Genomic DNA, 27,099 nt, shown 5'->3' with positions numbered 1-27,099 from the left:
TATGGCATTGATGAGTTAAATTTTCTGGTGTACAGGCAGTCCCTGGGTTACGACAGAGGTTCCATTCTTGAGAAGCGTTGTAACCCGAAATTCGTCGTGAGCCGGAACATTGTCAAAAATCCTAAGAAAACTTTACTTTTAATGCTTTGGGTGCATTGAAAACTATGTAAACTGCATTCTTATTGCATTTTTCATCAAAAAAACCTTCAAATATTGATTATTTTGCATTTTTGGCATCATATTTCTTGTGCCAGATGAGTGTTGTAGGCGTCGTAACCCTGGAAATGATTTCTGATGAATATAATTGAAAAGTGCCGAACGTCGTAAGCTGAACCCGTCATAACCCAGGGACTGCCTGTACTCATAAGCTTGTTACTCTAGATAGCTGTTCATGCTTTCTACCCAATATAGGACTGTAATTGTGCAAGCTCTAATAGAGCAGGAAATAAAATAGAAGAATTTATGGATTCAGATGACCATGTGCTGTATATATGATGATGAAATTAGCACATATTAAAAAACATGTAACGTTTTCCTCAGTAGACGTAACTCTGTGTACTTTTAAGTATTGTAGACAGATTAGATTGGGATACAATTGATGACTTGCACACCAGTGATCAAGTCCCAGTATTAATTTCCTTATCAAAAATAATCCAGTGAAACATGTTCCTTGCTAACACATTTATAAAGCAGATTTGGAGCAATATGAAATGCACACTAGGAATATCAAACCTTTTGAATATTTAAAAGACCATAACGAAACTAATAAATTCCTTATTGATTCCATTAAAAATGCTGCTGGTAAAGCAATACCAAAATTAAATCCCCATCCAACAAAACACAAAGTTCCTTGGTGATCTGATAAGCTAACAGTGAATAAATATAAAAACCACTCGTATGGAGACGATTAGGTAATTTGAATAAAAAATTCAATAAAATGAATAAAACATGAAAGCATAAGCCTTTGTGCAGAGTTTAATATAATTTCTATTTATTCAGCATCATACTGAGTGACCCATATGGTCTCAGTTATTGGCCTCAAGTCAAGACCTTGCATTTTATTTTAATCCTTCAGACCAGCCCTATGAGAGCTGAAAGTCAGCTCAGTGGTCTGATTAAGCTACTTTTATAATAATAATGCTCTTCATCAATTTACTAATGCACTAAATAGTTTGGACCCGGGCTTGACTGGGTTTTAAAGTGCCATAAGTGAAGATTTGTTTAATATTGTTCATCACGTCTAACAATTTACGAAGGAAATTTTGTTTATATGCAAGTAGTTTACCAAGTAATTACATAACTAAGAATTTCTAAGTATCGGGAGTTAAAATTTGAAAATCGCGGTAGCAATTCTTTTGTTATGGTGTAGGCAGGTATCCCTGCTCACAACCAGGGTAAGAGGTAAACAACGTAGCAAACATGCTTAATTTATTTCTGCGGGCTTCTAACAGAGGTTGTAGTCAGCAGCTCTTTAAGTTTGGATATTGATTGTCTGTTTATCATTGTTACAGGACTATCAGTGATGTACCGTATGATTCTTTTCTTAGCCTTTGGTTTTTGGTTATTTAGTCAGGCATTAGAATGACTTTTTGGACTGTTCTTTATTTTTGATTTTTGCTTTTCACTGACTATGTCTGACTCAGGAGTGACAAGTACCCATTACTGTAACAAGGGTTGCAGGACACGGTGGACATCTGCCAAGTACAATGCACATACAGTATGCACAGAGTGTAGGGGTTGAAGTTGTTCTCCAGAGTTAAGATGTTCTGAATGTATAGGCTTGGATGAGAAGCAATGGAAGGTTTTGTCTTCTCATATGTCTAAATTGGGAAAAGATAGGTTATGTAAGGCAACTGCTAGATACGAAAGATTTTTAGTTAGTCAGGAATCTTTAAAATCCTCATCTGATGTACCTGTTATTTTTTTACTATCTCTTAAGGGGACCGTCCACTATGGCGGATGACATGTCAACTTGAAAAAATAAAAAACGAGTTATTACTTGTATCTATGCAGATACATGCCTTGCATGCTTTCCAGAAGTTTCAGCCAATTATCTTTATAAATAATGAAGATATAGCGGTTTTTAAATGATGACGTCATCGTAACTGCGTCGTCTGTATGACTTGAGTTTGACAGAATCGTTTTTGCGTGTTTATTTTTGCAGATATACAGCGATTTTTTAAGATTTTTTTCAAAATTCTCATACATCTGGTAGCAATGAAAGGTAGTGTGACACTGGGTGAGAAGCGAGCTGCTCAGAGCGGTTATTTATAGGCGAGACTCAGAGAATGACTCAGTTACGCCACAGACGTCAAAGGAGTTACATGCGCGTAGGCACTTGCGTTTGGTTACTAGCTATTTGTTTTTGACGGAAGAAGTGAAAAAGCACCTCAAATGGTGGTTGGATCCAAAGAAGCTTGCGGAAGGACTTTCGCTCAAGCTTCGGAACCCCGACCTAGTGTTGTTCTCCAACGCGTCCTCCACGGGTTGGGGAGCAACACTGGGAGGGAGAGAAGTGTCAGGCACCTGGAGAGGGGAACAGGTGTCCTGGCACATCAATCTTAAAGAACTTTCAGCGGTTTACCTTGCTCTAAGGTTCTTCCAAGAGGAAGTCTCCAACAAAGTGGTTCAGATAAACTCGGACAACACCACAGCCCTGGCATACCTCAGGAAACAGGGGGGAACTCACTCTCCTTCTCTGTTCGCCATCGCGAAGAATATCCTGATTTGGGCGAAGTCGCAAAACGTCACGATTCTGACAAGATTTGTGTCAGGCGTGGAAAACGTGCGAGCGGACCTTCTCAGTCGGCAAGGACAGCTTCTGCCAACGGAATGGACCCTTCATCAGGAGGTATGCCAGGCGCTATGGAAGCTGTGGGGACGTCCTCATGTGGACGTTTTCGCAACTTCCCGAACGAAGAGACTTCCGCTGTATTGCTCCCCAGTTCTGGACCCGGGAGCAGTGGCAATAGACGCCCTACTGTGGAATTGGTCGGGACTAGACATTTACGCTTTTCCCCCATTCAAAATCCTCGGGGAAGTGATGAGGAAGTTCGCTGCATCAGAAGGAGCGAGGATGACCCTCATCGCCCCCTTCTGGCCAGCGGTCGACTGGTTCATGGAGGTGATGTCCTTCCTGGTAGACTTTCCAAGGACTCTGCCTCTAAGGAAAGATCTACTCAGACAGCCCCACTTCGAGAGGTACCACAAAAACCTCCCCGCTCTGAGTCTGACTGCGTTCAGACTATCAAGAAGTTGGCCAGAGCGAGGGGTTTTTCAAGACCTGTGGCAATGGCGATTGCCACCGCAAGGAGGCCCTCCTCAATCGCAGTTTACCAATCAAAGTGGGCTGTCTTTAGAAGTTGGTGCAGAAAGAAGGGCATTTCCTCCACCTCAACCTCTGTGAGCCAGATAGCAGATTTCCTTCTTCACCTTAGGAAAGAAGCGAAACTAGCCGTTCCCACGATTAAAGGCTACAGAAGCGTGCTTTCTGTGGTCTTCAGGCATAGAGGACTTGACTTAGCGAATGATAGAGACATTCATGATCTCATTAGATCATTTGAGACTGTGAAAGTTCTCCAACCGAAAGTACCATCGTGGAACTTAGACGTGGTACCTAAGTTTCTCATGTCGAGTCAATTTGAACCGCTCCATTTAGCCTCGCTTAGGAATCTTACTAAGAAGACCATTTTCCTAACCGCTCTGGCGACGGCGAAGAGCGTTAGCGAAATTCAAGTCATAAGCAAGCACATTGGGTTCAAGGATCATAGTGCAGTTTGTTCCTTAAGTCCTACGTTCTTAGCAAAGAACGAGAACCCTTCCAACCCTTGGCCGAGGACGTTCGAGATCAAAGGGTTGTCGGAGCTAGTGGGACCTGAAGCTGAGAGAGTCCTGTGTCCTGTCAGGGCTCTCAAGTTTTATTTGCAGAGAACCAGAGCATGCAGAGGCTCTTCGGAGAACTTGTGGTGCTCTGTGAAAAAACCAGATCTTCCGATGTCGAAGAACGCACTGGCGTTCTTCTTAAGAAGTACGGTTAAGGAAGCCCATGAAAAGTGTAGTGAAAGTGACATGGAGCTTCTGAAAGTGAAATCCCACGAGTTGAGGGCTATTGCTACTTCGGTGGCTTTTCACAAAAATATGGCAATCAAAGATATTTTAGGCGCCACTTATTGGCGAAGCAATTCGGTGTTCGCTTCACACTACCTGCGGGAGGTGAAAGCAACATACGAAAATTGTTACTTGCTCGGACCATACGTCGCTGCAGACACTGTTTTGGGGGCAGGAGGTAGCGCTCATCCTATCCTTTAATGGTTAGGGGAGTTTTTAACTTGTGTTATGGTTGTGGGGTTGACCGCCTGCGGCGGATCTCCCTTCCATTAGCTTAGTCTAAGTGGGATACTTTTGGTAGGCTACGCCAGGTGGTTTGGTTTTACTTCGTTGCCCTCATTGGTATGGTCAATGGTCTAGTCACATCGTGGTCTCGCCCCTGTTGACAGATCATCTGGAGTGCACCAGCTTTATAGGTCTCTACCTCGCTGGCAACTCTAGTAGCACAAGCAGACTTACGCGGCAGTAACCACGAAGTCAGCTATGCTAACAGGTAAGGAACCAAGATATCAATTATCTGCATATATATGTTTATTAAAATCTTCTATTCTGTCTACTCCCACCACCAAAGGTGGGATTCAGCTATATATATATCTGACAGGTAAGTTTCATGAACAAAATGATATTGTAATGATACAATTAAGTTTGTTCATACTTACCTGGCAGATATATATATAGCTGTATTTTTCCGAATCCGACAGAAATTTAAACACTTACGACACACGCAGTGGGAGTCAGGTGGTTAGTACCCACTCCCGCCGCTGGGAGGCGGGTATCAGGAACCATTCCCATTTTCTATTCATAATTTTTATTTCCACTGTCTCCTGAGGGGAGGTGGGTGGGTACTTGATTATATATATCTGCCAGGTAAGTATGAACAAACTTAATTGTATCATTACAATATCATATTTCGGTGTCAATTACCCAGATGTTGTGACGCCAGATATAATACACAATCAATCAATCAGTCCTAGGTGAAGGTCCCTGACACACCCCCGCACCTGGGAGAAGTCATACCGGAGGCCCAAGGGAAGTCAATGGGGTCTGCCCACGGACAGTTGACCCCTGAGACGCACCTGCTGATGTTTCCCAGGTTGTGAAAGACAGCTATTAGAAAGCTGTCTTGGATTGTGTGCATCGCTTTTCTTTCAGTTTGGGTGCTTTTAGTTGCAAGAAATGGCGCTTATGGCGTGGTAGTGATAAGTCTAGGGCACTGAAAAGGTCTGTGGCAAAAGTAGCTTGCACCCTTCAGGTGCTTGCTAAGAAGGCTAAAGAAGCAAAACCTTCCTGCAAATTTCTGAGATAGCCCAGAGACTTTTTCCTCTGAAGGTTGTCCAGATCATCATAAATGCTTTGGTTCAGTACGTGAGTCAGCACCAGTTTCTGCTTTGTCTATGGAAGCAGTTCCAGGGAGTGTATGTGCCCCTGAGCACACAGTTCCTCATAGCTCTTTTGGTTCTGAACGCCCTTAACGAAAGAGAATCTTGTGTCTCATTCAGTAGCTCCTGATCACCCATTTTCCAAGCTTTCAGTATCGGACAGACGTGCTTCTGTCACCGAGTATGCAGTACCTCTGGTTTTCTCAGTGGAAGCCACAGCACCCATTGGTGCCTGGGCTCCCTCAAATGGTTGAGCACCCATTGGTGCAAAAGCTCCCTTTAGTGCTTGAGCCATCAGCTTCTGTTAAGCTCCTGTTGTCATCTGAGTGCCCATTAGCAACTCAATGCCCATTGATATCTCTGCTCCCGCTGGTGCCAGAGTGCCCATACCGCAGGAAGTTCCTTTGGCTTCTGAGCTCCCTCCGCCACCTTTACTTGCTCAGTTTCGACCGGTTCGGCTCTTCCTTCTGCTGGAGAAGTAGATCCTTACCTGTCTCCTGTTTCATCTGCAGAAGAGGAGGATCATATTGCAGAAGATTTTAAACCTCCAGTGGCTTATGGATTGCTTTTGAGGCTTTTCCTTAAAAGTTATCATAACTTTTTCAAACCGGGGATGCCAGCTTCGCCCTCATCTATGTTCCAGATGAGTAGTGTCCCTTCGGGATCTTTGAAGCTCCCCAGTATGGTGCTTTCAACTTTGGCTAAGAAGGCATTGAATTGCATTGAAAGTTGACTGTTGCTAATAGAGTGGAAGGGAAAGCTGTTTTCTCTTTTCTGCCTTCCTTCCTAACTAAGAGAAGGCATTTTTATTATGCGACTGGAGAATCTCTCTCTTTGGGTGAGTCTACCTCAGCTCAAGGAGATTTTTCAGGACTTATTGAGCCTTCTAGAAGAGCAGGTTTTGCTGCGGCAAAAACCGTTTTCTTCCGTTGAAATGGACAATCTTTTATAGTGTTTAAGCTGTTTGAGGTGACCAGTTTCATGGATTGAGCTATAGACGCCCTTGCTAAAAGGATTCGGGATGCACCTTCAGTCTCTTTGGACCTCTTGTTTGATCTGTTAGCAGTCCTCTCTTGCCTTGGAAGAGGTATTAGAGACAGTTTCCTGGGAACTAGCCTCGACTTTTGTTGTGTGTGTTTTCAAGAAAGGAGAACTATGGTGCTACTTTATATTGAAAGGAGTAACTCAGACTCAAAAGTTAGCTCTCCCTTTTTCTCCTCTTGCATGTGATTTCCTTTTTTTGGAAGACGTAAGCGGAATTGCTATCGACTTAGAAAAGAAGTTGACATAGGACTTAATTTCCCATTCTTTGAAATGTAGGGAAACGGGACAGTTCAACAAGTCCTATTCTCCACTCCAATGTTTGACCTTTTGGGAATTTAAGCTAAGGCCCCTTTCTAAGACCAGAGGAAAGGTGCGTTTAACCCGTAAGTCGATCAAGAATTCGTCTTCCAACCCCACCCCCTAAGAAGTGAGGTAGGACAGCCCCATGCAGCAGTAGGTGCCAGACTTCATCTTTTCTGGCATGGGTGGAGCAGGAGAGGAGCAGAGGAATGGGTGATAGAGGTGCTAAGGACGGGATACTCTACAGTAATACCCAGAAGTTACACGAGATTAGGTTCCAGACCCCCTTGTGCAAGGGTTATTTTCACGAAATTTTGGCACCGTCTCTAAAAATGCTAATTCATAAATGCTTACTTCTAGCATTTGAATGCTAAATATGACCATAATCATGTTCCTTAAATATTAAGCTAACTTTTAAATAAAATTAAAGTTACTGTAATTTTATTTAAAAGTTAACTTAATACATTACCCTTCAATAAAGAAATATGTAAATGGTTGGTAAAAAAAGGAGTGAATGCAGATTACATACATACAACAGTTCTCCCATCTTTCCTCCTTCTGACCAATCTATTTTTAGAAGTCTTCTCAACCACTTTTAAGAAATTCTTTACAGGCAGTCTAGGGTTACGACGGGTTCCGTTCTTGAGACGCGTTGTAACCCGAAAATCGTCGTAAGCCAGAACATCGTGAAAAATCCTAAGAAAACCTTACTTTTAATGCTTTGGGTGCATTGAAAACTAAGTAAACTGCATTTTTATTGCATTTTACGTAAAAAAAACTTCAAATGTTGGTTATTTTTCCTTTTTGATGTCATATTTCATATGCCAGATCAGCGTTGTAGGAGTCGTAACCCTGGAAATAATTTCTGATGAATATAATTGAAAAGCGCCTTAACGTCGTAAGCTGAACCCGTCGTAACCTGGGGACTGCCTTATTCTGTCTTCTGTCTCTTTGTTCAGCAATTCCTTTCCATGAACAAACAGTAGGGCTGGGCAAGAATCGCTAATTTTGGACTCGACAAAATCGACTCTTGTAGAGGGTGATCTCGCAAAAATTTATTCTGGAGTCGACTCCCAGGGTGCAGCTGCACCTAAGACAAACAAACAAGGGATGGTGGGTTTGGGGGAGGTCATGGAGGAAAGAAATATTCTCCGGGTCACGCAGGCTGATATCAATACAGCATTCACTCAGCCCTCGGACGCTTCCTAAGCCGCTTATGAGAGACATGGGCCCGCATTCGAAGATAATTACATGCGAGTATTCTCTGTCCAACCAAACAAGACCATAAAGTCAAACTAAAATCGAGTGGTAGGAAGGAGTTAAAACAGATTAATGTAGCATTGCCTTTTTTCATATGGGAGAACATTGTTTAGGCTATCTGCCTTATCTGGGCCATCTTAATCCTCTTAATTTATGCCCTTGCCCTATGGCTTTTAGTTTTAGCAGTTTGTCTTAAATCATATAGCCTATTCCTAGTTTTTTTTTCATTATAAATGCTATACTTATTTACTTCTTTTGTATTTGTCTTATTAACCCTTTAACGCCGATTGGACGTATTAAACGTTGACATAAATTGTCTGTCGGGTGCCGATTGTACGTATGGTACGTTGATAAAAAAAGTTTTTTTAAAATTTGCGGAAAAATACTTATAGGCCTACCAGGCAAAAACTTTTGAATCACGCGCCTTGGGGGATGCTGGAAGCTCACGGATCAAGGCGTCGTTTTGTTTACAATCGTTAACCAGGCGTGCAAGCACGAATTTCTTTCTTATCGCACTAAAAAGTATCAGTGACACATCTCAAACTGTTTTGTCACTTTGACATAATTTTTGTACCATTTTAAATTTCCTGTTACATGGAGTATTATATATGAAAATGTGTGCAATTTCATGTAGAAGACATAAAAAGATACTCATGATTGTAGCTTTTATCAGTTTTTAAATATTTTCATATAAATAACAATGTGCCAAAATTTCAATCTTGGGTCAACTTTGAATAACGCAATTGTAAGCTAAAACTCTTATATTTTAGTAATATTCAATCATTTACCTGCATTTTGCAACTAATTGGAAGTCTCTAGCACAATATTTTGATTTATGGTGAATATGAAAAAAAAAAAAAAAAAAAAAAATGTTCCTTACGTCTGCGTGGTAACTTCTGAAAAAAATCTTAAATTTTTTTGTCCGATTGTCGTAATGTTTGCTCCATTTTAAATTAGCCGTTACATAAAGTTTTATATATGAAAATGTGCGCAATTTCATGTAGAGTACATCTAAAAATAATTGAAGGTTGTAGCTTTTATCAGTTTCAAAATATTTGCATATAAATCACGATAAATAGAAAAAAACCACTTTGTTCATGAAACTTACCTGTCAGATATATATATAGCTGTATTTTCTGAAGTCCGACAGAATTTTAAAAACTTCCGACACACGCAGTGGTCGGCCAGGTGGTTAGTACCCATTCCCGCCGCTGGGAGGCGGGTATCAGGAACCATTCCCATTTTCTATTCATAATTTTTTCTGTCGCCGGTGCTGGAAACACCTGTTTCCAGTACCTCCGTCTTAGATTCTGGAAACGTTCATTGCCGCTAAGTATCCTAATTGTCTTTTAATTTATTTACTTGGATTTGTGGCTAGACATACGCTATCTTAAATTGATTTGAATTTGATTCATTTTTGCATAAGATATCTGAATCTAGTTAGGCTAGTTTCAGAGGGTGTTGTCTGCAAAGATAGGGTGTGGCTACCGAAAGCTTCGGTAGATCCGCACTTGGTATGCACGAGGGGTATGAGTCTTGCTTCTTTGTTGAGATTTGTCATGTAAGGAGTGTGAGACTTTGTCTATTCCGTAAGGAAGACGTATGATTCGTATGTACGCAATTAATCAGTAAACATGTCTAATTCCGTAAGGAAAACGTATGATTCGTATGTACGCAATTACTAATCAGTAATCAAAAGTCAGGGTAGTGAACCTGCTAACCTTCCTGTAGATTTTTTTTTTTTTGCCTAACCCTGTAGTATGGCCTACGGGTTATGAGGTGATCGCTCTCCTTCATTGTTGTGAAGAGTGCTACTTCTGTTATTGTTTCTCATAACCCTGTAATGTTGCCTTCGGGCCCTAAACAGTGTCTGTAGAGGTTATTGCCCTTTCTCTAATACTCTTTCGATTCGTATCTTAGAATCGAAAGTGCTTGCTTTAGAGAGCAATAGCGAAGTGGCTAAGTGCAGTGACAGTGCCCCTTGTGTAGTGGAGGGTGCGTCAGATCGGCCTTATTTTGCCTCTAGGCCGGGACCTCTGCTTGACTCCAGGACCCGGGGAGAGAGCTTGTCGAAAGCCGAAGGAGGGTTACGAGGAACCCCCACCGATCTGGCGTGCCTTCGGCAGTTTCTGATGAAAAATCCCCAGACTGCTAAGTGCGTGCACGTGCACGAATCCTGAAGGATTGCTTCTCGTCCTCCGAAGCGTCCTCCCCGCGCAGGGGTTGGAGCTTTCGGAAGGACTCGCGCCTCTAAATAGAAGCTTTATAGAAGAGGACGCTTCACGTCCTCCTCTCTCTCGTTATGCGTTCCAGTGAGAAGTAAGAAGGCGAAACGTCGCCCTGATCACGTGTACGTCTTTCCACCGAGAAATATGAAATAGAAGTCTTAGTAGCAGGACGCTTTTGAGAGCAGACGTCCGAGCTTTGTTACTGTGAGAATAAGAAGCGTTCCCTCGCCAGTCGCCCCTCGTATTCTCACACGATCAACCCTTCTCCTGAGACTGTTTCGTGCAGTCGGATTTACCTTTTCTCCGAGATGTATCTCGCTTGTTTTGACGCCTGTCAGGAGCGTGACGCTTTTCTGCACGCTTCTTTGACGCTCGGCTTGGACGGGACGTTCGGATGGACGCCAGGCGCGCTGCGGGTGCACGCCAAGCGCGCACCAGTGGACGCCGAGCGCACGCCAGTGGATACCGAGCGCACTCCGCGCGCGCCAGGGTTGGGCGCCGAGCGTGCTCGCTGCTCGCCAGTGGACGCCGAGCGCGCACGCCAGGTGTGTCGCCTGGCTGAACGTTTCTATTGAACTCTTCAAGCTCTTGTTTACGATTTGGGCCTCAAGAATTTTTACCTCTACCTTCGGTGATACCTTATACCTCACATGCAAAGAATGTGAAGTAAGCAGTGCTTGGAGGAAGCTTAAAGTGAACAGACAACTTCGTCTTCGAAACCCAGCAAGACCTCGGGTTTCGTGAATTCAAGAGGTCTCTGTCAATATTATATTGCTTTTCGCAAAGGTGGATGGAGTTAAGGAAAGCTCTAGGGAAGATCTCGTTTTCTCTACCGCAGTCAAGACTTTGCGATAAGGCAGTTATGGGTTAGGTAAAGGCTCGATGTCCTGCACGTCAGGACTCTCGGCAATGTTCAGTAGGATTCTTGCAAAGGTACTCATCAAAAGGACGTACTCATCAAAAGGACGCTCTTCAGGAAACCGCAAGATAGGACTTCTTTTGCCATACTGCCAATAAATTTTAAGCTTTAGCAGGCTTTAGTTGTGATACGGGAGAGGAAGCTGGTTGGAGAATTTCTTCCTCTTCCCAGGATAATTTTGCAAGCTTTTTAGCCCATCTGAAAGGGTTTTTCAGATGATAGGTTTTGTTAGTTTCTAGTCGGGACTACGCTGCCGAATTGAACATCGTCGTTCTACCTGCCGTAAGCCTAGTCTTTTAACAGGATTCTTGCCCCTTCCTCGTTTGAGACGGGAATCGGAAAAATAAAATGCTCGACTTCCTGGATTACGTTTTGTCAATTCAGTGACTTTCCCCCATTGACAATATACTATCGTTTTGTCAAGTAAGTGGGTATCCCCTCATTGACAAAATATCTCTTTGTCCCGTAAATGGGTTAGTTCTCATTGACAAACATCTCATTAACTTGATATTGCGTAAGCGAATAAGCTCTTATTGACAAGATTCGGAAGAGCTCTCATTCGTCATTCGCAGACTCGTACAATAAAATAGACTTTTAGTACTACGTCAATGAACGCTTATGTCCAATAACACAAGAAGCTTGAGCTGACTGCTTCGATTCTCTTAAGTTTTTGTTCATGAAACTTGCCTGTCAGATAGTATGTAGCTGTATTTCCGAATTCAGCTATATATATATATATCTGCCAGGTAAGTATGAACAAACTTTATTGTATCATAACAATATCATTTTGCCTTGCGTTATTTTATTTCTGGTTGGTTCAAGTCATATACGCTTGCTGTAGTTACCTCTTCGGATGGCAACCGAGAGGTCTATTGTCTATTTTAAGGACATTTAATCGTTACTCCCTGCAGCCTTCCAGGAGTTTCCGATTTATCTTTTACCGTTGTATGGTAGTGTTCTGACGACACAAACGCATCTATATATTTAGCGCTTTCTGTTTTCGCTTAAATATACCAGCTTGAGAGTCTATCTGCTCAAAAATAACGGACCTATTTCTTCGTAGAATAGGGTAGCTGGCAACCCAGACATAAAGTTAAGAGACGACATTCGTAAGCTGCTGGCTGCTGCTGTCACGCTGTGTCTGTCCTCCAGTCCAACCGAGCCACCAGTAACAGATCGTGCGCTGTCATGCGGGGTAGGTTACGTCTCTCTCTCTTGCGGGATTGACTGACTAACCGTATCTCTGTGCTGGCGGTTACGTCTCTCCTGCGGGATTGACTGACTAACTGTATCTCTGTCCTACAATCACGGACTTTAGCCTAAGATTGAAGGGATTTCTTACGTGAATGAATAAACGTTGCATTCGTTTTTGCCTTACTATGTTCAACAGAGTTATCTCTTAATCCTTTCGGTGCTCGTTACCGCACGGTATAGAACTACGAGTCTACCGCAACATTGCACTTTTATATGCTCTCCTGCTTAGGCAAAACGCAGCCTTATTAGGGAAGTAAGCATACTCGGGGAGGGAATGGATGAGCTTGCTGGGGACCATTTCCTTCCTGAAGAAGTTTGTTTCCCCGAATAGACTGCAATTAAGATCACAGTTTTTTTCCTACCAGGAAACAAATATTATTCAAGATCTAGGAATGATTCTGAACATCTCTCAGTGCGTCTATCACCTGAGGTGATAGAAAGAAGGTGCCGGACATCTGGATAGGGTTTCAAATGTCCTGGATCTTAATCTGAAAGAAGTAAAGCGATTCGGTAGTCCCTCCAGTCCTCGAAACGAGTTTTTGGGAACCAGTGGTCCAGATCAACTCTGATATTCCACAGCTCTCTCATATCTTAAGAAGTATCTTCTCTCGGTCCCTGTTCGAGTTTATGAGAGAGCGTATTATAACAACAGGCGTAGAATGTAACGATCCTCTAGAGGTTCGTTACAGGATTGCAAAAGTCCGTACGAATCGTCTCGATCGACGGCAGCAACTATTGACTTCCGAGTTGGAATATTTGTTTATTTAGAAGTAAGTTGAGAGTTGTGGAGACTTTAGGGACGCCCTTTCATTCTTCTCTTCGATATGTTGAGGACGAAGAGGCTTCTTCTTCTCTGCTCCCTTATTCTCGATCCGGGATCGGTACCATTAAATGCCATTCTATGATATTGAACGGGGATGGATGTTTTAGCTCTTTTTCCCCTTTTTCAATCGTTTAGGAAATGTAATAAGAGGATTTATGACGTCACAGGGAGCGACAATGACGATCGCCCCATGTTGGCCTTCAGGATCCTGGATTCACAGAGGTCACATACTTCCTAGTTCACTTTCCAAGGACCTTTTCCGAGAGAGTCGGTCTACTCTTAACTCGAAAGGTACCTATAACCTCTCCGCTCTGAGTCTGACTACGTTCAGGCTATCGAGATGTTGACAGGAATAAGATTACCGTCTGAAGAATGGGATAAGCTGGCAGTCACAACTATTAAAGAATACGCAAATATGTTGTTGACGGCCTTTGGGCTCAGAGATTTGCGTCTGTCAAACAACAAAGCCCTTCACGATCTTTGAGTTCTGTGGAATCTCGAATCTCGCTCACCATCTACTTTTTGTCTCGCCTGTTTTCTCGGAGTCAGACACTCGTGCGAGATCAGGCGACTTATAGTAGCCCTGAGTTTCTTGTTGACGAAGTCGGTTGCGTTTATACACCCCCGATGATCGTGTAACATGAGACCAGGTTGGACTGTCAGGCATTCTTCCTTCGGGACTGAATCGCCTTGTTTGCTCCTCGCTCCTTTCTCCTGGCACCAGAGCTCGAGTCAGGAGTGATTCGCTGACGACGTTGGGTTGCGTTGATACACCCCCAAGGTTTGCTTAGATTGAATCGCCCAGGCAGTCCAGACACTCATCCTTCAGCGATGAATAGTACCTTATGGTCTTCAGGGTACAGCCTTGCTGTCCTTGATTCGTCTGACTGGTCAACTGGTCGGTCACCTGACTTTAGTACAGACGGACTGACTGTGCATGTCCAGATCGAAGCTTTCAATATGGAACTTAGACATAGTCTGAAGTTCTTGATGTCAAAGCATTCGAACCTCTCCTACCTGTTAACTTCTTGCATGTGATCAGGAAGGCCTTCTTCTAACCACCCTAGATACGACAAAGAGGGTTAGTGAGATTTTAAGCCATCGTCACAAGTTTTGGCTTTGGAGAACACAAGGCGGTGTGCTCTCTAAGCCTTCCGTTGTGGCCTAAGAATGGAAACCTGTTTTGTCCTTGGGCCAGGAGCTTGGAAGCAAGGATGGCACAAGTTAGTGGGCAGGAGCCAGAGAGAGTCCTGTGCCCTGTCGGGTCTCTCAAGTTTTATCTACATAAAACTCAAGAAAGTCGAAGTCATTCGGGCAATCTGCAGTGTTCCGAAAAAGACCAGACTTGCCCATATCGAAGAACACCCTGGCTTTAGTGTTAAGGAGTTCTTTCAAAAATGATCCTTCATTGTGTTTGCACAAAGATTTGAAATCTTTTTATCTGAATGCTCACGAGGTGAGGGCGCGGCCTCGGAAGCATTTCAACAGAGCATGGCACTCAGCAACATCCTGAGTACCATGTTTTAGCGAAGCAACTCTGTGTTCACTTCACACTCCCTGCGAGATGTGAAGATGGCATATGAGATCTGCTGCTCGCTAGGGCCATACGTGTCTGCAGACACAATCTTGGGGGCAAGAAGTACCACTCATCCTATCCTGTAGAAAATGGTTAGGAAGAGCTCTTAATTTAGTTGTTGAGTCGCCGACAACGGCGACTTCTTAACTCTTAAGCCTTAGTTAACACACCTTAACTTTGGCTAGGTTGGTCAGGTGGTGATATATATATATATATATTTATTTTACTTCTTAGCCCTCATGGTATGGTCAATATGGTCTAGTCACATTGTGGTCACGCCCCCCGTTGACAGATCATCTGGAGTCACCAGCTTTATAGGTCTCTACCTCGCTGACAACTCTAGTAAAGCAGAAGCAGACTTGGGTGACAGTAATCACGAAGTCAGCTATGCTAACAGGTGGAACCAAGATGTAAATCATCTGCATGCATTTGTTTCCCAAAATCCTTCTATTCTGTCCCTTCCCACCTCCAAAGGTGGGATTCAGCTATAGTATATATATCTGACAGGTAAGTTTCATGAACAAAATGATATTGTTATGATACAATAAAGTTTGTTCATACTTACCTGGCAGATATATATAATCAAGTACCCACCCACCTCCCTCAGGGGACAGTGGAAATAAAAATTATGAATAGAAAATGGGAATGGTTCCTGATACCCGCCTCCCAGCGGCGGGAATGGGTACTAACCACCTGGCCGACCACTGCGTGTGTCGGAAGTTTTTAAAATTCTGTCGGACTTCAGAAAATACAGCTATATATATATCTGCCAGGTAAGTATGAACAAACTTTATTGTATCATAACAATATCATGTTTGGTCAACTTTGACTCGACCGAAATGGTAAAAAAACGCAATTGTAAGCTAAAACTCTTACAGTATAGTAATATTCAGTCATTTATCTTCATTTTGAAACAAATTCAAAGTCTCTAGCACAATATTTAGATTTATGGTGAATTTTTAAAAAAAACTTTCCTTACCTCCGCCGCAAATCTCCGAAATGCGTACGTCGCATTCTCGTAATATTTGCTCCATTTCATATTAGGCATTTCATAGAGTTTTATAGATGAAAATGTGCGCAATTTCATGTAGAATACAACCAAAAATAATTGAAGGTTGTAGCTTTTCTCATTTTCGAAATATTTGCACATAAATAATATAAAAAAAAAATCGACATTCGGTCAACTTTAACTCGTCCGAAATGGTCGAAAACTGCAATTGTAAGCTAAAACTCTTACAGTATAGTAATATTCAATCATTTATCTTCATTTTGAAACAAATTGGAAGTCTAGAACAATATTTAGAATGGTGAATTTTTTAAAAAAAAGATTTTTTTACGTCCGTGCGTTATGAATTCATGCATATTTTCTGTGTTGCTTTGATAATTTTACAATGTGTTATATACCAAAATGATTGCAATTTACTGTACAATACAGCTTTAACCGTTTTGCTCACAGAGCGATTTGAATACAATTATATATGAAATTTTGTTATTGCGCTATCATATATCGCATTATTTATATATGATAATGATATTTTTTTTCATTTCTGATGGTTGCATACTAAACTTTAGGCAATGACAAAAAAAGGAGCCAAAAATGAACTCTTAATCTTGAAAACTAAGCGCGCTGTGATTTTGCCCCCTCGGCATACAGTAGACGATTTTTATTATACCCCTTCGGCGTTAGAGGGTTAACTTATGATACATTATTCTGCTATATGTTTCAAAGATTGTTTGTAAGTTTAATTTCAATTACAGTTGTTTACACTCATTTTAATCACCTTAGAATTTTTATTTCATTTTACACTCCCTTATTATGTTTTTTTTTTTTTTTTTCTTTTTTTTTTATATATCCTTTAACGCCGATTGGACATATTAAACGTCTATATAAATTGTCTGTTGGGTGCCGATTGGACGTATATATGTCGATATAAAAAGGTTTTTTAAAAATTTGCGGAAAAATAGTTATAGGCCTACTAGGCAAAAACTTTTGAATCATGCGCCTTGGGGGATGCTGGCAGCTCACGCATCAAGGCGTTGTTTTGTTTACAATCCTTACCCAGGCACGCAAGCGCGAATTTCTTTCTCCTCGCACTAAAAAGCATCAGTGACACATCTCAGAAATTATTTTGTCACTGACATAATTTTGCACCATTTCATATTAGCCGTTACATGGAGTATTATATATGAAAATGTGCGCAATTTCATATAGAATACAACCAAAAGCAACTCATGGTTGTAGCTTTTATCAGTTTTGAAATATTTTCATATAAGTAACGATAAGTGCCAAAATTTCAACCTTTGGTGAAAACTACCGCCATTTGACAAGAACAACCCGTGGCGGTTAGCTTTACATGCCCCATTCTTGGATGGGAAGTTATCAATTGAAGGGTGCGGAACCCGCCCATTGGAGGACTTTGAGCTCTTCCCGGAGGGTCTCCAAATTTCTTTTCCTGGATTTTTCAGACTAGCGGAACACTCGTTTAGTCAGAATATACAAGGTCCTGAAGGAGACAGGGATCTTCCCTAGGGACCAAGACCAAGCTATTTGGGTTCGCACCCTCTCTGGCTGGGATCGGGTCAACACTGAGTTGACGCCACACAAGGGTACCTACACCATGTTTGTGACCCCAGCCAACGTTCCGTCGCCCTGTACAGACAAGGTAGCGGAACTAACCCTACAAGCGGCAGCAGAGGACAAACCCCTACCAGTACTAAAGGAGACAGAGGCTACCTCTCTTCTCTTCCCCGCAGGTAGGGAGTTTTGGAACAACGCTTTGGCCATGTTTACAGCAGATAAACTTGACCCAGATTGCGCTTCCACTCTATTTTCCTAGAAGCTGCCTAAAAATTCTGGTCCATTTAATCAAGGCGGAATTTGAAGCAAGATCAAGTCTAGGAATATTAGCTCCGTCACTACAGCGGAGTTGGTAGCCTCCACTTACCTTGACGAACAGGTGTTCCGGGTCCTGACGAAAGGTCTACTACAGACTTTCCAGTCGGACCTCTATGACTTTGCGATGGCAAGGCGAACTTGTAAGAAATATGTCCTGGCGGGTGCCTCGATAAGGCACGAACCTAATAGGCTGATAAAATCCTCAATATGGGGAGGAAACCTGTTCCCGGAAGACGAGGTTAACAACGTCTCTCGAGAAGGAGCCAGAGCCTCCAGGTCTGTTGGGGACTCCCCTTCAAACGGAAATTTGAGACCCCCGGACAACAAACCAGACCCAAGAAGAGGCCAAGCAGATTCAATCCTTACCAGGCCTCCCGTCCTCTAACGGTCACACAAGCGGTCTCTGTTTTACAAGTCGGTAAGCCTTCGACATCGAAGGCTCATCCTCAGCAACAGTTTGTTTATGACAAACTCCACCAGCCCACAGCCTTCAATCTCCACAGCTATAATGACCTCCCCACCCTTTAACCCTGCCTATGAAGCAATGGATCTATTTCACAGCCACAACAGGCATGCGAGAAGTAGCAGGGCCAGAGGTGGCTCCCGGCTACGAGGCGGACCAAGGGGTAGAGGCTTCCAAGAAGGTAGAGGTAACAGACCTGCAACCAGTCAGTGAGAGCCCGCAGGTAGGAGGGAGATTATCTCTTCCGGGACCATTGGACCTTCAGTCAATGGGCCCACAGTATAGTCTCAAAAGGTCTGAGGTGGAAATGGGAGAAAAGGCCCATCCACCAATCAAATTTTATCAGATACCAACGGTGGACCTTATAGACTATACCAAAGATCTCCTGCAGAAGAAGCCCATAAAACGAGAGAAACGACTAAAGTTTCAAGGATGTCTGCTCATTGTCCCAAAGGAGGACTCTGACAAAAGAAGAGTGATTCTGGACTTGTCCCGTCTCAACTCATACATTCATTGCAACAAGTTCCGCATGTTGACAGTCTTGCAGGTGCGGACCTTACTTCCCTGTGAGGCCGTCACCACCTCTATAGATCTTACAAACGCTTATTATCATGTTCCAATAGCAAGGAACTTCTCTCCGTACCTAGGCTTCAGGCTAAGAAACAAGGCTTCCTCATCCAGAGTCATGCCTTTCGGGCTCAACATTGCGCCCAGGATATTCACAAAACTAGGAGAGACGATAGTTCAAGAACTAAGAACTCAAGAGGTTATGTTAGTAGCCTACCTAGACGACTGGCTCATTTTGGCAGCCAGCGTCGAAGAGTGCCGCAAATCAACAGCCAGAGTGATAAAATTCTTGAAATTTCTGGGCTTCCAGATAAACAGGGAAAAATCTCGGCTGGTTCCGGCTTCCCGCTTCCAAAGGCTGGGGATCCAATGAGACCTAATGAGACACAAGCTATCTCTTCCACCCAAGAAGGCCAAGGAGATAGCAGCGGCTACAAAACAGTTCCTCAAGAACAAGAAGGCGTCTCGGCGTACCCAAGAGAGAATCCTAGGTTCGCTGCAGTTCGCATCAGTAACAGACGTCCTATTAAAAGCCAGATTGAAGGACATCAATCGAGTCTGGAGAGAGAGAGAGCCAATATCAATCTCAGGGACAAGATCTCAATAATTCCACCTATTCTAACAAGCAGCTTCGTCCTTGGACAAAACGTCGGAACCTAGAAAATGACTGGCTCTGGCCAGGAACAATCAGGTGAGAGTAGTCTCGGCCAGCCTAGTGGTGGTACACTGCATAAACAGAGGAGGCTTCCAGTCAAGCAAACTAAATCACTTATTGATTGCAATATTCTCATTGGCGACGAAAAATCATTGGCACCTGTCAGCACCTCACCTGGCAGGAGTAAAGAATGTTATCGCGCAGACACACTTTCCAGGACAACTCTGCTGGGATCGGAGTGGCCCCTGGACAGGAAGTCATTCTGGTGGATTTGCAATCAAAGCCGGACCTTCAAGTAGACCTATTCGCCATAGAATCCCGGTGAATCTTCTGATGAAGGTCCTGCACAAGCTAAGATCTTTCACAGGACAAGTAGCACTAGTGGCACCCAACTGGCCAAAGAGCAAGTGGTTTCCGCTTCTTCTAGAATTGAAGCTCCGACCCAGACGGATCCCTCGTCCAGAGCTGACACAGACAGTACAAACTCAGACTGTGTTAGCTTCCTCGAGAATTCTGAATGCCCTAACTTTATGGACTTCATGAAGTTTGCAGCTCAAAAGGACGCTAGTATTAATCCACTAAACATCTTATTCATAGAAGCAGATAAAAGAGAGTCATAGAAGCAGATAAAAGAGAGTCAACACTCAGACAATATAATTCAGCAGTAAAGAAATTGGCCAAATTTCTAAAAGACTCAGCTGCTCATGAAATGACTACGAATCTGGCAATCTCGTTCTTTAGAACTCTATTTGAGAAAGGCCTGGCTGCTAGTACCATTACAACAATCAAGTCAGCCTTAAGGAAGATTTTCCAGATTGCCTATAATATTAACTTGTCAGATTCATACTTTACCTCAATTCCACGAGCATGTGCCCGCCTGAGACCAATAGACCGCCCTCATACGGTCTCTTATGTTTTTGAATGACGTACTTAAGTTAGCCTCAGACACTAATAGGAAAACTTTATTCCTGATGGCCATGGCCTCAGGTGCCAGAATATCTGAGCTATCGGCTTTCTCTAGGAATCCAGACCATATAGAATTCCTCCCATCGGGGGAAGTATTAATGTCCCCAGACCGAACGATCGCCAAGCAATCACTTTTCGTAGCACACAGTAAGCCATAAATTTTCATTATCTCTCTTCAACTACTGAAACTACCAAACAGGATAATAACCATTCATTTCTATTCTTTATTCTTTCTTTACCTAATGTTTTTTTTATTTATTAAATGTATTGCATGAATAAGTTTTTCAATTTACAGCATCCTTTTACCAATAGAATACATAGAGCACAAGGGGTAGATGCTGACTAATAGGAGAGCAGAATCTTATGGGGTGACTAGCATCAGGAACCAATGGGAGAGCTAGAGAATGGTGGCAAGTTTACTCAGTTGGCATCGCGCGAGTATTAAAATTGTTCTTGGTGGTCCGGGTGAATCTCGGGACTTTACAGCAACAACCTTTCGTAACTTGAACTATTTTTGTATGTAGAGTCAAAAAAATCTTCGTATTTGCTTTCGTATCTCGAGTTTTTCGTAAGTTGAGCCTTTCGTATTTCGTGGTACCACTGTAGTTGGAACCCCTATCAAAACACTGAAAACTACCTATTTTGTTAGTTAAAACTCAAGTAAAACCCACTAAAAATTTGTATATTATCAAAAAATAATAGTTTTAGTTATATCACAAAAAGTACATTTTATGATGAAATTGATAAAAAAAACAGGAATATCTGGATATTTCACCTAGAAAATACCGCAAATGGGCGAATTTTCTGCGGACAATGGGGGGAAATGTCTCTGAGAGAAATCCGCGAATCTGGAGAACGCGAATAAGGGGGATCCACTATATATGTATATATATCTTTAATGAAAGTAAAGCTAAATATCAGTGAAACACTATTTCACTTACAGAATCCATTTACTATATTATATCCATTTACTATACTGGTGATAAAAGTTCACTCTCAACGTGGTTCGGAAGTCGCGTAAAGTCGTTGGTCCCGTTGCTGAATAACCACTGATTCCATGCAACGTAAAAACACCATAAACAAACAAACATTTACTATATTGGGCTTAGACTTATGTAAAAACCAGTTTCTCTCTCTCAGACAGGATACATGTCCTTTAATGAAAAACAACAGCTTCTCAATCTAGCCAAATCATATGGTGTGTAATATTGATACTCACCAGGAGTGAATCTGTCCACTACTCAAAACCTGTTATAGCTATTCATATGATGGTATCCTTCCATGAATTGTACTACCATCCATAAAGGGTACAGACAGTCCCCAGTTATTGACAGATTCGGTTAATGGCAATCCAGTTTTATAAAGCTTGTCTAGTGCCATAAAACCGGCGATTTATGATGCCATAACGGGCCAGGTTTTTGTTATCGGTACTCCGCTGAGAACGGAATCCTCGCAGATAACCAGGGAGTGCCTGTACAGTTTGCTTCTGTTCCAAAGCTGACCGTTTCTGGGACTATAAACTTACATCTGGTAATGAACTCTTGCCATTTGACATCCCAGAGCCCAAAAGACGACATTATTGGAAAGTTGACTACTTTATAATGCTAATGTAGATATTTTTTAAAATACTGAAAATGCTTGAGCTTTGATAATTGTCATGTGCAAGTCCAGATGATGTTGCTGCACTGTCAAGTAATAATTTAACAATTATGTATCTTTTCCTTGCTTTGCTGATAGTTCCAGAGGTTTATTTCAGCATCCCTTTGTTTCCTGACTGTATTGTTCTATTCCTCTACCCTTAATTTTATTGTTGGCCTCTTCATGTAGCTGTCTTATTTGCCCATGCTCCAACTCTTGCCCTTCATATCAGAACAAAGGGAATTATGATGTGGAAGTTTGTTTACAATACTGTATATTCTGATAAGATTTAAAAACAGCTATATTGTATATAGTTAATAGATTGAATAGTAGCTAAGATTTTGGTTTTATGTTCCAGATGATAATGCAGATGTCGCCAATCTTGAAAAAGTGTAGGAGTTGGACAGTATCCCCACATTCACCACCGGAAGTTGCTATTAAAGGTCTCTCCCAGAAACAACTTGTTGATGTCCTCAGTCATGTTCTTAATAGACATCCAGAGTTGAAAGGTAGATTTTTATGTAACTAAATTACCCAGTAATTAATTAGCTAACAATTTCTTGCCTTGGCAGCTTGAAAATTAAAAAATTCGCGGGTAGCGCTTCACAGATTTAGCGCAGGTGACTGGTTCCGCCCACTAACAAGAATACCAAGAACTACTAACAACCTCATTCTATTACTGTCGAATGTCTGGTAACACTTGAGTGTTGATGGCAGCTGTGTTCTTAAATTCGCCAGTCTGGGACAGGATTTTGGTGAAGGATTATCGCCAATTTTTGGTAGCCTTCAAGCTTTCAGCTTTCAGAGCAGTATTTTAATGTTTTGTTATTAAAGGGTATGATTCAAGTTTTTCATCTTTCGCTGCGGCAGCATATTCGCAAACAAATTCTTTAACTACTAGTATGGAGTTTACTGTGCTACCACCCTACCACACTTACAGGTTAATGTAATAATGTAAATTTTGCATTCGTTGCTGAACTAATACTTACGTTTGAGACGTTACAAGTAAGTAATGTAATAATCTGAACATTACGTTCGTTACCTTGTCCGAATAGAGTAGTGAACACATATCCAAAAGTCTCAAAGCAGTAATTTGTGGTTATTTCTCATAGAAAAATACTGCGAATAGGCAAATTTTCCTCAAATAACGGGTGGAAATGTTCCAGAGAGAAATCCGCGAATTCAGAGAACGTGAATACAGTGTTCCCCCCTGTATTCGCGGGGGATGTGTACCAGACACCACCGTGAATAGTTAAAACCCGCGAATAGTTAGAACCACCACTAAAAATGCTTATAACTGCCTATCTTGAAAGTTCAGATACTACGAACATACATTTAATCCTTTAATAACATCCTACTTCAAGTATACCTAAAATTACTAACCTATTACTGTATTAATCTTTGAGGTTATATTATTAATATCATTTCAAAGTCATCTTAAACATTTTACTATTAAAAATATATACCTACAGTTTTTGTGTATATAAGAGAGAGAGAGAGAGAGAGAGACCAGTGAATGGCAACATCATATATCTGACCATCAAGAGTGAAATGATGAATTATTTCTGAGAGAGAGAGAGAATAACTCCTAAACTCCGTCTCCTTCCCCTCCGCCAATACTGGCCAATACATATATTAAACTGTCATTCACTCACCTGCCCACGTGGATAAAAAGACTGGGAATCGCTATTATTAATTAATCTTATTAATATTTGAAAATTAGCTATAAGGTAAATCATTTATTTATACCACAAAACAAATAAACATACGTAAGTAAGAGAGAGAGAGAGAGAGAGAGAGATGTTATTGTTACTGTTTAATCTCATTAAACTTAATAATATTTGTAAACTAGTACTGTATATTATTATTTTACCATAAAATGTAGTAATGTCCTTAACCCTCTTACGCCGGAGCGGTAAAAATAAAATTGTCTCCCGTGTGCCGGAGGTGTTTCAGAGTGAGCGCGAAAGCGGAAAAAATATTCTTTTCAAAAAATCATAGCGCGCTTAGTTTTCAAAATTAAGAGTTCATTTTTGGCTCCTTTTTTTGTCATTGGCTGAAGTTTAGTATGCAACCATTAGAAATGAAAAAATTATCATTATCATATATAAATAATGCGATATATGATAGTGCAAAAACGAAATTTCATATATAATTGTATTCAAATCGCACTGTGCGCAAAACGGTTAAAGGTAACAAGTTACTTTTTTTTCGTTGTAATGTACACTGAATTGCGATCATTTTGGTATATAATACATTGTAAAACGATAAAAGCAACACAGAAAATATTATCACAAAATAATGCATGAATTCGTAAAGCGCGGACGTAAAATATTTTTTTCAAAAATTCACCATAAATCTAAATATTGTCCTAGAGACTTCCAATTTCTTTCAAAATGAAGACAAATGATTGAATATTACTATACTGTAAGAGTATTAGCTTACAATTGCAGTTTTCGACCATATCTGACGAGTTAAAGTAGACCGAATGTCGAATTTTTTTATATATATATTTTTTATATGCAATTATTTTGGAAATAAGAAAAGCTACAACCTTCAAATATTTTTCGTTTTATTCTACATAAAATTGCGCACATTTTCATATATAAAACTATGAAATGCCTAATATGAAACGGAGCAAATATTCCGAGAATGGACCGTATGCATTTCGGAGATTTGTGGCGGAGATCCGCGAGCGGAGGGAAGAAAAGAGTTTTTTTTTTTTATTTACCATAAATCTAAATATTTTGCTAGAGACTTCGAATTTGTTTCAAGATGAAGATAAATGACTGAATATTAATAGACGTTTAAGAGTTTTTTAGCTTACAATTGCGTTTTTCGACCATTTCGTAGAGTCAAAGTTGACCGAACGTGGTTTTTTTTCTATTTATCGTGATTTATATGCAAATATTTAAAAAATGATAAAAGCTACAACCTTCAATTATTTTTTGTTGTATTCCACATGAAATTGCGCACATTTTCATATATAAAACTTTATGTAACGGCTAATTTAGAATGGTGCAAACATTACCACAATCGCACGTATGATTTTTTCGGAAGAGTTACCGCGCGGACGTAAAGAAAATGTTATTTTTTTCATAAATTCACCATAAATCAAAATATTGTGCTAGAGACTTCCAATTTGTTGCAAAATGAAGGCAAATGCTTGAATTATTAATATTAAATATAAGCGTTTTAGCTTACAATTGCGTTTTTTCGAACCCATTTCGGTAGGATCAAAGTTGACCGAAGGTTGAAATTTTGGCAATTATCGTTATTTATATGAAAATATCTCAAAACTGATAAAAGCTACAACCATGGGTTGATTTTAGTGTATTGTGCATAAATTGCGCACATTTCCATATATACAACTTTATATAACGGCTAATTTTAAAATGGTGCAAACATTACCACAATCGCATGTATGAATTTTTTTCGGAAGAGTTACGCCGCGCAGACGTAGGAAAAAGTTTTTCATAAATTGACCATAAATCAAAATATTGTGCTAGAGACTTCCAATTAGTTGCAAAATTAAGGTAAATGATTGAATATTACTAGAATACAAGCGTTTTAGCTTACAATTGCGTTTTTCGACCATTTCGTAGAGTCAAAGTTGACCGAAGGTTGAAATTTTGGCAGTTATCGTTATTTATATAAAAATATCTCAAAACTGATAAAAGCTACAATCATGAGTATTTTATTGTTGTATTCTACATAAAAATGCGCACATTTTCATATATAATACTTCATGTAACGGCTAATTTACAATGGTACAAAAATTATGTCAAAGTGACTAAATAATTTCCGAGATGTGTCACAGATACTTTTTAGTGCGGCAAGAAAGAAATTCGCACTTGCGCGTCTGCGTAACGATTGTAAATAAAACAACACCTTGATCCGTGAACTCCCAGCATCCCCCAAGGCGCATGATTCAAAAGTTTTAGGCTGGTAGGCCTATAAGTATTTTTCCGCGAATTAAAAAAAAAACTTTTGTAAGTCGAAGTAAAATACGTCCAGTCGGCACACGGGAGACAAAAAATGTCGACGTAAAATACGTCCAGTTGGCGTAAGAGGGTTAAAGATACACTTATACATACATTTCCAGCCCAAACAGAAGGCGAGAGTTACCACTAAGACATACTATCTCGTGTGGCAAAGAGAGAGAGAGAGAGGTGGGTTATCCTTATTTAAAAGACTGAAATGGATAGATTATTGAACTTCTATAAAATACTATCACATATGAATTTTGAAATTAGTTATATTACTATTATTATTATTATGCGAAAATATTAATAAACATACACATGTACCATAGAAATTCTCATCTCAGTAAAAGAGAGAGAGAGAATTTACGTAATCAAGAGATGGCAACAAACTTACGTAATCAAGAGATGGCAACAGTTGTTGGACCCCAGCCAACCCAGCTTGCTAGTGGAGTTCAAAGAGAAATATCCCGGGTAAAATGCATTTTCATACATTCAACTTCCCTGTCAGATATATACTTAGCTATAGACTCCGTCTTCCCCGACAGAAATTCGAATTTCGCGGCACACGCTACAGGTAGGTCAGGTAATCTACCGGCCTGCCACTGGGTGGCAGGAATAGGAACCATTACCGTTCTAGAACCAGATTTTCTCTGTCGCCGGTACTAGTAACATCATTGCTAGTTCCTCCTGACTTTGACTTTCGTGTTTCATCGCCGTTGATCTTCTAGACTGATATTTTGGTGACGTATTGGATCTCTGGCCTGGCATACGCTTTTGTGGACTGTTTTTTGGATTCGGATTTTTCTCCGAATGTCTGACTCTAGTTTTTCGTTCAGAGTGTGTGTGGATGAAAGTTGTAATGTGAGACTACCGAAAGCTTCAGTAGACCCTCACACTTCTTGTAAGAGATGTAGAGGGAATGAATGTTCACAATCGAATACATGTGATGAATGTAAGAATTTAAATGAGGAGGAATGGAAGGTTCTTAACTCATATTTAAGAAAATTGGAATGGGATAGGGCTAGAAAAGCCTCTTCC

The 27,099-nt window shown here is 41.0% G+C and overlaps 1 protein-coding gene across 2 annotated transcripts in view; it reads left to right on the top strand.

Moving 5' to 3' along the window:
- The window catches only part of LOC135202251 (uncharacterized), an 82,002-nt gene that overhangs the window by 25,416 nt on the left and 29,487 nt on the right, over nucleotides 1-27,099 (top strand). The window contains exon 3 of one of the 2 annotated variants that reach the window (XM_064231545.1): nucleotides 22,434-22,518. In XM_064231545.1, coding sequence (XP_064087615.1) covers nucleotides 22,434-22,518 — 85 coding nt within the window. Of the gene's footprint in view, nucleotides 1-22,433; nucleotides 22,585-27,099 lie in introns of both variants that reach the window. The other variant, XM_064231534.1, reaches the window with a different exon arrangement.

This window comes from Macrobrachium nipponense, chromosome 23 (genome assembly GCF_015104395.2).
Source record: "Macrobrachium nipponense isolate FS-2020 chromosome 23, ASM1510439v2, whole genome shotgun sequence".
In the NCBI taxonomy this organism is placed as follows: Eukaryota; Metazoa; Arthropoda; class Malacostraca; order Decapoda; family Palaemonidae; genus Macrobrachium; species Macrobrachium nipponense.
Note: the sequence above shows the minus strand (reverse complement) of the source record. Positions and strands in the feature narration are given on the sequence as shown.